Source organism: Bison bison, unplaced genomic scaffold, assembly GCF_000754665.1.
Source record: "Bison bison bison isolate TAMUID 2011002044 unplaced genomic scaffold, Bison_UMD1.0 scf7180017864491, whole genome shotgun sequence".
In the NCBI taxonomy this organism is placed as follows: Eukaryota; Metazoa; Chordata; class Mammalia; order Artiodactyla; family Bovidae; genus Bison; species Bison bison.
The window spans coordinates 21,980,620-21,992,717 of record NW_011495050.1 but is presented as its reverse complement, the minus strand read 5'-3'; the positions used below and the strand labels follow the sequence as shown (position 1 = coordinate 21,992,717).

At 38.8% G+C, this 12,098-nt stretch overlaps 1 protein-coding gene across 1 annotated transcript in view; it reads right to left on the bottom strand.

Annotated features, from left to right (window-relative positions):
- The window catches only part of RGS22 (regulator of G-protein signaling 22), a 154,909-nt gene that overhangs the window by 74,768 nt on the left and 68,043 nt on the right, over positions 1 to 12,098 (bottom strand). Inside the window, exons 14-15 of the mRNA XM_010863558.1 lie at positions 3,907 to 4,040; positions 1,490 to 1,604 (exon numbers count right to left, since the gene is read on the bottom strand). Of these exons, the coding sequence (XP_010861860.1) occupies positions 1,490 to 1,604; positions 3,907 to 4,040 (249 nt within the window). The remainder of the gene's footprint in view (positions 1 to 1,489; positions 1,605 to 3,906; positions 4,041 to 12,098) is intronic.

Here is a 12,098-nt window from a genome sequence, read left to right as displayed (position 1 = left end):
AGAAGTGAATTATTCACCCAGAAACATTGTAGTTTTTTTATGACATTGTACAACAACAGAGTTTCACAAATTCTGCCAGGCTGTCATTTCCCCACGGGACTGTTTTATTTTATTTTTGTACCATATATGTAATTAATGCAGTATGTTGCATCTGACTGTCACACAAAATTTGTTTACGGAGCCAACTCTAGCTGCAGAGTTCATTCTATTATAAACCAATCTGATTTCAAACTTAATGTTAAACTGACTTCCCAACCTCAACTATTTTCATATTTCAGGCACAGTGATACCATTTTAGGAGTCTTCCAAATCTCGGTTGGTGGCCTCTTTCCTACATGTTTACTGTTATTTTAGCCTTGAGTTGCTGCTAAGAGAGTTATAAAAAGAAATATCTTCAAGGCCTCTCAGTGCTACTCATTAACTGTCCTTATGAGGTCCCTCTCTGGACAGTCTCACCCCATAAGGTCATGGCCTTCAAGTGGAAAGGCAGTATAAATTCTCATAAAACTTTGCTATTTATGGGCTTCTCTGCCAACAATGCTGGCAAGCCTAACACCGTTTTTGAAACATAGAAAACTGGCTATTTCTCCAAGCACAAGAGTAGCTCTAAAATAAGAAAGGGTATCCAGTATCCACATGAGCTCTTTGCTATTTGTTGTGCGAAACGCGCACTTCCCTGTAGTAAGACAGCTGTGGCATGGGTGATTTAGGGTTTAAGTCAGGTTCCTGCTCTTGCTTTATAATCTCCCTTTATTCCCCTACATTACAAACTGTGAGGTAAAAATTTAATGTTTTTATGATGTTTAACCACTGGCATTCCAAAACTAAAAAGTCATTATTTGGGTAAGAAAAATACTAAATAGAAGAAAAAGAGACTTGTTTGCTTAGAATAAAATAAATAGTATAAAATTATATCTAAGTGTTCAGACAATATTAGGACTACCAAGGTTTCTCCCTAAAGTGTAACTGTTAGAGAATGTAAAATTTTCATTTAGAACTGGTGTGTTAAATCCACATTATCAAGGTAACTATAGTCTGGAAATACTGAGCTTTATAAAAATTCTAAGCTTCTAAAACATAACATGAAATATCCTAGAGGGTCTTATTTTGTGTCTGAGGTGTGATCATACCAAAACGAGAACGTGGCTGTTTGTGAAAACAGTAATCAATGGAGTATATAGGAACATGGTGTTACAAAAGGAAATAGGAAGTTTTTGTATAAGAATGTGATGTTTGGAAGAAATCAATGCAATACTGTAAAGTAATTATCCTTCAATTAAAATAAATAAAATTATTAATTAATAATAAATAAATTATTAATAAATAAATTTTTAAAAAGAAACTTTTTATAAAAATCCTTTTGGAAGTAAAAAATAAATTTTTGTTCAATAAAGAAAAAATTATTATGGTAAATAAATAAAAATTTTCTAAAGTCAGGGGACATTGATTAGGTAAAATGAAGAGTCAAATTAGTCCTCCAATTACTTACCAAAGGTTCTTCTGTATAGGTATATCTTCTATCCAGCTGGGGCTTCAGACATTCAGAAATGTCAGTAAAAGATGTTAAACGAATAACTTTGCTGCTTTCTGACATGTGCTTTGACCTATTATAGGGATGAGAACTAATTAATCAACAAATATTTTAAGCACCTTTGGTATACATGTACTAAATCTTAGGACTGCTTCTAAGCACTGTGAGAACTAGTTAAAAAAAAGCATCAAGTCCAGCCCTCAAGAGGAAGTTGAGAAAATGAAGTATAGTCATACAGAAAGATGACTCTCAATAAGATAAATGCTGGTTGAATGGATTTGTGAATGTATCACAAATGCCAAATGTCTGGGATGGATAATAAAACTATGGGTGTGTAATAATGAGAAGTCCTTTGGAGCTATGTTAGTAATAAAAGAAATGAGATTTTTTTCCTGAATAATTGGTGGAAGATACATTCTCTCTATGTGTAAAGGGATTCTTCAGATGGGGAGAATAGTGAGCAATATATGAAGGTAAGCAGAGAAAGTCTTGTTTAAAATGCAGAAAGTTGACTAATTTTCTTAGGGCAAGAGGACACTAAAAGCTAAACTACATGCCAAATGCTGTGCCAGAAATAATTCATATGAATATATTTAATCCTCCTAACAGGTGGCTCTCATAAGGGTTTATATGTGGTAGCTTGAGATGAGATAACAGAAGACTCTGGAGTTAGACCTAATGACTTTGGACCTTATCTTTTTACATTTTCTCATCCAGTTCCCTCTCCCACAGGCCAATGCAATCATTCCAAACCTCACTTTCCAGTTCCATAAAACATGCTTCTTCCAACTCATCAATCTCCCTCAACTCTAACCCACCAGCAGGTTACTCTGCAGTTTCTTCTCAGACAAAATGTAGGTACAACATGCTTCAGTTTCCCCTCCCTCATGTAGCAGACACTATTAATCGACCAGCTAACTCAACACCCATGTCCAGCAACATGATTCTATCACCAGCACCATGAAATACTAAAAAAGCTAAATATTCCCTTAAAAAGACACCAGGGAGGGACAAATGGTTGTGCAACCCAGCTGTGACTAATGAGATAAAAAGTTAAGTCTGCTGGGGAGCTTCTATGAAAGCCTGCTTTCCCGACTACAGGGAGAGAATTAATAGATACTGCCCCCTTCCTTCTTTATGATTTGAAAGCCTGATGTCAGGAACTGTGACTCTACTGACTGCAAAGGAATGGCCAAGAGCATTACAAAGTTTTAAGCCTTGATACTCCTGATCTGGTGAATGGACACTGGCAGTTGCTTACACTCAGATTTCTCGTTCTGCGGGAAAAAAAAAATCAAATTTTTCTAAGCCACTGTTGATCAACTTTTCTGTTATTTGCAGCTGAAAGCATTTCAAATTTATCTATCAACAAATATATCCACCAATACCCATCCTTGACTTCCCTGGTAGATCAGATGGTAAAAGCATCTGCCTACAATGTGGGAGACCTGGGTTCAATCCCTGAGTTGGGAAGATCCTCTGGAGAAGGAAATGGCAACCCACTCCAGTACTCCGGCCTGGAAAATCCTATGGATGGAGAAGCCTGGTAGGCTACAGTCCATGAGGCTGCAAAGAGTTGGACGCGACTGAGTGACGTCACTTTCACTTTCATACCCATCCTTATTTCCTTCCATTCTGACTCAGGAAGAACTGTCCTATTTCGCCGCCAAGGAAGCCTCACCGCCTTGGTATCTGAGCCCCTCTCTCTCTGGCCTTGGAAAAGAGAGGCACAGAGCCTACGCAGACGAGTGATTGCCCGGCATTGGGGGAGGGGAGAATGAGGAGTGGCTGCTAGAGACACGGAGCTGCTTTTTCGGGTGATGAGTTGTTTCGGAATTACATAGTGATGATAGTTTTATAACCATGTAAACATAACTAAAAACCACTGAATTTTATACCTGATCGTGATTAAAATGGTGAATTTTACAATAGGTAAATTATATCTCAGTAAAAAAGAGTAAATGTGAGCTAATAAATCACTAAACAAAGAACTATCCACCAGCAGACCCCACACCAAAGTTAATACCAAAGGGTATTTTTTCAGGCTGAAGGAAAAGAATTCCATTTGAAATAAAGAACAATGAAAAGGGCAAACAAATGGGCAACTCTAAATGAATTTTTAAAGTATACTACATTAAATAAGCAGAATATTATTAGTATTTTGAGTTCTCAAATTTGAGAAATATTACTAGTCTCAAGAGTTCTGCTCTTAATTTAGAGTATGCATGGGAGTATAACTCTAATATCTATCCCTGAAATATAAGAACCCATGTAAAAAAAGAAAAGTATTCATTTTCAATTTCTATTTAATCTTTAAATTTTTCAAACATCTTACCATTGCAGAAAAGCACTGGGACACAGAAAGCTGCACCTACCCTTTCTCAATCACATCATCCTTAGAAGAAACTGGATTCAAAGACTCACTCTTCCAAGGTTTATAAACTGCTGTCTTTACTCTAGGTGATTTCTTGGGAGATTTAGGAAGTTGTAGTAAACTGGATTCTTCTTTCTAAAAAGTAGTAAGATGATGAACAAAGTGAAGAATGGGCCAAGTGGGGAAAAATGGACAGAGAATAAAGCACATTCTCCATAGATACCTCAAATTTACTCTGATCACTAGAGGGTTTCTTCCCTCACTCTATCACCTACTATGCTATGTTTAAGAAGGAGAATAAAAATATTTTTATTTTTAATTCTTAACTATTAAATATTCTTATTCCTCTTCTCAAACTCCAACTTTAAAGCAGCCATCAGGCTGAAATCTCTAGACCTATTTAGAGCATTTTAAAAGGCCAAAGGTCCCCCACTATTGCGAAAGAAGACTCTTTCCTGGAGGAAGAATTTAGTGCTGTATGTATGTGTACATGTGTGTATATGAGTGTTTGTGTGTGTGTGTGTGAGCGAATGTACGTGTTATGAAGTGGGGAATGCAGGTAGCGGGGTGGGAAAAGACTTGTGGAAACCATTGGTCCATAAGAGGCTCTATCTTAGACTATTTCCTTCCATTTTTGGACATTTTATTTTTATGGGTATCATTCCCATTCTTAAATGTTTTTTTCAGTAAAAGTTAATTATTTAAATCTAGAACATGAGATGCTACACACATGAATCAAAAAAGCAGAAACACCTAAATGTCCAGGGAGGAGAAAGAGACAATTATATACTTGCATATATGTATATTTATATATATATATAAATGTAATATTATACAATATTTTAAAGTAAGGATTATCAAAATTACAACACCTGGAAAAATACTAATGAAGATGTTACATTACCAGAATCCAAAAATATAAATGTATTAAAATTAAAAATTCACAAAAAGCCTAAGAGAAAATAAGTTAACAGTTGTCTAGAAGGAGATGAGATCAGAGTGACTTGTCTCTTTCTTTCAAAACTTGTCTAAGTTTCCAAATTTACAGTTTTATTATTTTTAATATAATGCTTTTACTTATTTATTTAATATGTATTTATTTGACCACACTGGGTCTTAATTGTGGCATGCAGGATTCTTGATCCTCATTGCAGTATGCAGGATCTTTAGTTGCAACACGCAAAGTCTTATCTGCAGCATGTGGGATCTAGCTCCATGACAAGGGACCAAACCTGTGTCCCCTGCACTGGGAGTGTGGAGTCTTAGCCATTGGACCACCAGGTGAATCCCAAGTTTTACTATTTTTATAATTTGAAAAACAAACCAAAAAAAAAAAAAAAACACTTCCTATATGCCAGCTTCAAAAGAATGTAATATATGCTGCTGGACAGCAAGAAATATATTTGTGATGCTTTACTATCCAGAACAAACAATAAAATCTTATATGCATTCTAGCTAACAGCTACTAATAATTTTTTAAGAATTCTATAAACAAAATTAATTACTTATGTGCAGAATACATCATGCAAAATGCTGGGCTGGACGAAGCACAAGCTGGAATCAAGATTGCCGGGAGAAATATCAGTAACCTCAGATAGGCAGATGACACCACCCTTATGGCAGGACGTGAAGAGGAACTAAAGAGCCTCTTGATGAAAGTGAAAGAGGAAGAGTGAAAAAGCTGGCTTAAAACTCAACATTCAAAAAACGAAGATCATGGCATCCGGTCACTATCCCTTCATGGCAAAGAGATGGGGAAATAGTGAGAGACTTTATTTTGGGGGCTCCAAAATCACTGAAGATAGTGACTGCAGCCATGAAATTAAAAGACGTTTGCTCCTTGGAAGAAAAGCTGTGACCAACCTAGACAGCATATTAAAAAGCAGTAACATTACTTTGCCAACAAAGGTCTGTCTAGTCAAAACTATGGTTTTTCCAGTCGTCATGTGCGGATATTTGAGAGTTGGACTATAAAGAAAGCTGAGTACTGAAGAATTGATGCTTTTTAACTGTGGGGTTGGATAAGACTCTTGATAGTCCCTTGGACTTCAAGGAGATCCAACCAGTCCATCCTAAAGGAAATCAGTCCTGAATATTCATTGGAAGGACTGATGCTGAAGCTGAAACTCCCAATACTTTGGCTACCTGATGCGAAGAATGGACTCATTGGAAAAGACCCTGATGCTGGGAAAGATTGAAGGTGGCAGGAGAAGGGGATGACAGATGAGATGGCTGGATGGCATCACCAACTCTATGGACATGAGTTTGAGTAAGCCCTGGGAGTTGGTGATGGACAGGGAAGCCTGGCATACTGGAGTCCATGGGGTTGCAAAGAGTCAGACACGACTGATCAACTGAACTGAGACTGATGTTTTGCATATAATGTCCTAGGTATCAGGGCTCACATCTGTTTTAGTAATTTGGAACACAGCATGACATTAAGCAACACTCTGTAAATAAGTGGCACCACAGGAGACGGGGCTTATTAAAAGTGTATCATACAAAAGTGGTCAAATTCATAGAGACAAAGTAGAATGGGGATGCAAGAGGGGTTGGTGAATGGTTATATAGTTTCAAATTTGCAAGGTAAAATAGTTCTGAAGATCTGTTACACAACAATGCAAATATACTTATATTACTACTGCAATGTACACTTGAAAATGGTTAAGATGATAAATTTTTTCATGTGCTTTTTGTTATTGTTGTTCAGTCCTTCAATTCTGTCCGACTCTTTGTGACCCCATGGACTGCAGTATGCTAGGGTTCCCTGTCCTTCATCAGTTCTCAGAGCTTATCAAACTCATGTCCCTTGAGTCAGTGATACCATCCAACCATCTCATCCTCTGTTGTCCCCTTCTCCTCCTGCCTTCAATCATTCTCAGCATCAGGGTCTTTTCAAATGAGTCAGCTCTTCGCATCAGGTGGCCAAAGTATTGGAGTTTCGGCTTCAACATCAGTCCTACCAATGAACACCCAGGGCTGATCTCCTTTAGGATGGACTGGTTGGATCTCCTTGCAGTCCAAAGGACCCTCAAGAGTCTTCTCCAACACCACAGTTCAAAAGGATAAATTCTTCAGTGCTCAGCTTTCTTTATGGTCCAACTCTCACATCCATACATGACTACTGGAAAAACCATAGCTTTGACTAGATGGATTTTTTTTAGCAAAGTTTTGCCATTATACTCTGCTTATTAATACACTGTCTAGGTTTGTCTAGGTTTGTCACAGCTTTTCTTCCAAGGAGCAAGCATCTTTTAATTTCATGGCTGCAGTCACCATCTAAAGTGATTTTAGAGCCCAAAAATAAAGTCTGTCACTGTCTCCATTGTTTCCCCATGGGACCAGATGCCATGATCTTCGTTTTTTGAATGTTGAGTTTTAAGCCAGCTTTTTCAGTCTCCTCTTTCACTTTTATCAAGAGGCTCTTTAGTTCCTCTTTGCTTACTGCCATTAGAGTGGTATCATCTGCATATCTGAGGTTACTGATATTTCTCCCGGCAATCTTGATTCCAGCTTGTGCTTCATCCAGCCTGGCATTTCACATGATGTACTCTGCATGTAAGTCAAATAAGCAGGGTGACAATATACAGCCTCGATGTACTCCTTTCCCAATTTGGAAGCAGTCTGTTGTTCCATGTCTGTTCTAATTGTTGTTTCTTGACTTGCATACAGATTTCTCAGGAGGCAGGTAAGGTGGTCTGGTGTTCCCATCTCTTTAAGAATTTTCCACAGTTTGTTGTGATCCACACAGTCAAAGGTTTTCACATAGTCAACAAAGCAGAAGTAGATGTTTTCCTGGAACTCTCTTGCTTTTTTGATGATCCAACGGATGTTGGCAATTTGATCTCTGGTTCCTCTGCCTTTTCTAAATCCAGCTTGAACATCTAGAAGTTCTCGGTTCATGTACTCTTGAAGCCTGGCTTAGAGAATTTTAAGTATTACTTTGCTAGTGTGTGAGATGAGTGCAATTGTGCGGTAGTTTGAGCATTCTTTGGAATTGCCTTTCTTTGGGATTGGAATGAAAACTGACCTTTTCCAGTTCTGTGGCCACTGATGAGTTTTTCAAACTTGCTGGCATATTGAGTGCAGCCCTTTCACAGCATCCTCTTTTAGGATTTGAAATAATTCAACTGGAATTCCATCACCTCCACTAACATTGTTCGTAGTGTTGCTTCCTAAGGCCCACTTGACTTCACATTCCAGGATGCCTGGGCTCTAGGTGAGCGATCACACCATCTGGTGTCATGAAGATCTTTTTTGTGTAGTTCTTCTGTGCATTCTTGCCACCTCTTCTTAATATCTTCTGCTTCTGTTAGGTCCACATTGTTTCTGTCTTTACTGTGCCTATCTTCACATGAAATGTTCCCTTCAGATCAGATCAGATCAGTCGCTCAGTTGTGTCTGGATGTTCCCTTGGTGTCTCTAATTTTCTTAAGGAGATCTCTAGTCTTTCCCATTCTATTGTTTTCCTCTATTTCTTTGCATCTCTATTTCACTTAGGAAGTCTTTCTCATCTCTCCTTGCTATTCTTTGGAACTCTGCATTTAAATGGGTATATCTTTCCTTTTCTCCTTTGCCTTCCACTTCTCTTTTCTCAGCTCTTTGTAAGGCCTCCTCAGACAACCATTTTGCCTTTTTGCATTTCTTTTTCTTGGGGATGGTTTTGGTCACAGTCTCCTGCACAATGTTAAGAACCTCTGTACACAATTCTTCAGGCAGTCTGTCTATGCGATCTAAACCCTTGAATCTATTTGTCACTTCTACAGTACAGTCGTAAGGGATCTGATTTAGATCATACCTAATGGCCCACTGGTTTTCCCTACGTTCTTCAATTTAAGTCTGAATTTGGCAATAAGGAGTTCATGATCTGAGTCACAGTCAGCTCCCAGTCTTGCTGACTATATAGAGCTTCTACATCTAAGGCTGCAAAGAATATAATCAGTCTGATTTTGGTATTGACCATCTGGTGATGTCCATGTGTAGAGTTGTTTCTTTTGTGGCTGGGGGAGGGGGTTTGCTATGACCAGTGTGTTCTCTTGGTAAATCTGTTAGCCTTTGCCCTGCTTCTTTTTGTATATCAAGGTCAAACTTGCCTGTTACTCCAGGCATCTCTTGACTTCCTATTTTTGTATTCCAGTTCCCTATGATGAAAAGGACATCTTTTTGTGTGGTTTTTTTGGTGTTAGTTCTAGAAAGTCTTGTAGGTCTTTATAGAACCTTTCAACTTCAGCTTCTCTGGCATTAGTTGTTGGGGCATAGAGTTGGATTACTGTGATTACTGAATGGTTTGCCTTGGAAATGAACAGAGATCATTCTGTCGTTTTGATATTGCACCCAAGTACTGCATTGTGGAATCTTTTGTTGACTATGAGAGCTACTCCATTTCTTCTAAGGGATTCTTGCCCATAGTAGTAGATATAAAGGTCATCTGAATTAAATTTGCCCATTCCCATCCATTTTAGTTCACTAATTCCTAAAACGTCAATATTCACTCTTGCCATCTCCTGTTTGACCACTTCCAATTTGCCTTGATTCACGAACCTAACATGCCAGGTTTCTATGCAATATTGCTCTTTACAGCATCGGACTTTACTTTCACCACCAGACACACCCACAACTGGGCATTGTTTCCACTTTGACTCAGCCTCTTCACTCCTTCTGGAACTATTTCTCCACTCTTCTCCAGTAACATATCTGGGCACCTCCAAACCTGGGGAATTCATCTTTCAGTGTCATATCTTTTTGTCTTTTTATATTGATCATGGGGTTCTCAAGACAAGAATGCTGAAGTGGTTTGCCATTCCCTTCTGCAGTGGAGCACGTTTTATCAGAACTCTCCACCATGACCCATCCGTTTGGGGGGCCCTACACAGCATGGCTCATAGTTTCTTTGAGTTAGACAAGGCTGTGATCCATGTGCTTTTACCACTATAAAAAGCTTTCTAAATATAAAAAAATAATTTAAGTGTATTATACGTAAAATTAAAGGATGGCCCAAGTTAGTATTTTTGAGCTTTCTAGCTTGGGAGAAAGCTAGAAAAGTAGCCCGAAAGAAAAAAAATCTTTTCTTTTGATAGAAAAAAAAAAAAATACTTTCAAAAGGGCACAGTAGAACTGGGGGCGGGTAAAGGAGCTGTTCCATATCATGATTGAGATGGTAGATACACAATGTATATATCTGTCAAAAATTTCAGAACAAAAAGGTGAATTTTACTTTGTATAAAAGATATTTTAACTTTTAAAATAGGAAAAATAAAGAAAATAGAATCAAGTTCTATTGCTTACACTGTTTTCTGCCAAGGAGAAACAGAATGAGATCAAAATGAGTTACCCAACTAGAAAACACCAATGATAACATGTGTGATGATGGCACTCAGAAAGCCAAGTGTGCTCACTACACCACGTCTCTAAGATTTGTAGTAACCTGGTGACTGAGTCACATGGACTAACAAGGAAACTCAGCTGATGAGTTAAGTGGCATACAAAAAGGCCCTGGGGCAGAGGAGGTCAGAAAAGTGCCTGCATAATGGCTAAGAAACCATCAGTTCACTATAATGACACTAACTCAAGGTGTGGTCCCCAGGCCAGCAGGAGCATCACCTGGGAGCAAGCTTGTTAGATATGCAAATCCTTGGGCCCCATCCCAGACCTACTGAATCTTGATCTTTAGGAGGAGCCCTCAAGTCTCTATTCTAACAAGCTGTTCAGGTGACTCACTGAAGCTTGAGAACCACCAACTTGTAGTGGTGCTTTGCAGCAAATCACCCAGGAATCTTATTGAAATATAGGTTCTAAAATGTGGCTCCAGGGACTTCCCTGGTGATCCAGTGGTTAAAAATCCACCTTCCAATGCAGGGGACATGGATTAGCTCCCTTGTCAGGGAACTGAGATACCACATGCCACACAATGTGGCCAAAAATAATAATGCTCAGGCAGGATGAGAACCTCAATTTTAAGCCAAACTCCTGATTTTAGAGAGTGACTCTCACCCGGTCTGGTGATGGACAGGGAATCCTGCTGTGCTGCAGCCCACAGGGTTGGAAAGAGTTGGACACAACTTAGCGACTGAACTGAACTGAATGCACTCAGCCTGTATCAATTAAATCTGACTCTCTGAAGGTGGGACCCAGGCATCAGTATGTCTAAAAGCTCTCTGTGATGCTAGAATGCATGCAGGGTTACGAAACAACCGGCAGAAAAACTGTAAGGTACTTGCAGCTCCAAAGCACTACTTGTAGAAGCAGAATTTTAAAAGTCACATTATACATCTTCCTGACTTTTAAAAAAAAGCTATTTTAATCACAAAGTACTCATTTTTGAAGGGGTCGTGTGTGACTACGGTCAATAACACAACATTCTGTGACACCTTTAAAGGCTGGAAAGATTAATAAGGCTCTTTACTTCTGAAATGTATGTCTTAGCTACATTTATTACATCTCTGTGCCAAAGCACATAGGGTTATTTACTTCTTCTCTGTAAATTTGGTTAACTTTTCTTCTCTTTGTGGACTTTTTCTATTTTTTGTCCTATCTTATTCTTCCCTGTTATGAAAATAATGCTCACTATTTCTAATTTTGCCATTGCTGTTTTTCACTCATTTGTTCAGTTTATACTTATTAAGCACCAGGCACTATTCCAGGCACTGAAAGAGAGCAGTTAACAAAGAAAAGTCCCTTATATTCTGGTAGGAGGTGAAAGGCAATAAACATAAATCAGCATGGTCTTAAGTATGATGAGGCAAAATAAGGCAGAGCAGAGGGCTTGGATAGTGAGGGAGGGAATCTGTGCTGGCCTGCAGAGCGTGCTTACATGGAAGAATCAAGGACAGCCTCTGTGACTAAGTGATGCCAGGGCAGACACTGAGGTGTGTGAGGGGCAACCACACACATATCTGGAGGAAGAGTGCTCCAACTGAAGGGAAACAGCAAGTGCAACACTCTCAGGTGTCTGGTGTGTTCCAGAAACAGCATTGGAGTGGTGTAAGCTAGAGAAAATGCTAGGAAATAAGGCAGGGAAGCTAGCAGGGCCATGGACAGCTGCATAAAGACTCTAGCTTGTATTCTGACTGAAAGAGGAGGCCACTAGGGAGTTTTGAGCAAGTAAGCGAATAGCTGTGAAGAGAAGAGAAGCAAAAACCAAAGGAGAAAAGGAAAGATATAAGCATCTGAATGCAGAGTTCCAAAGAATAGCAA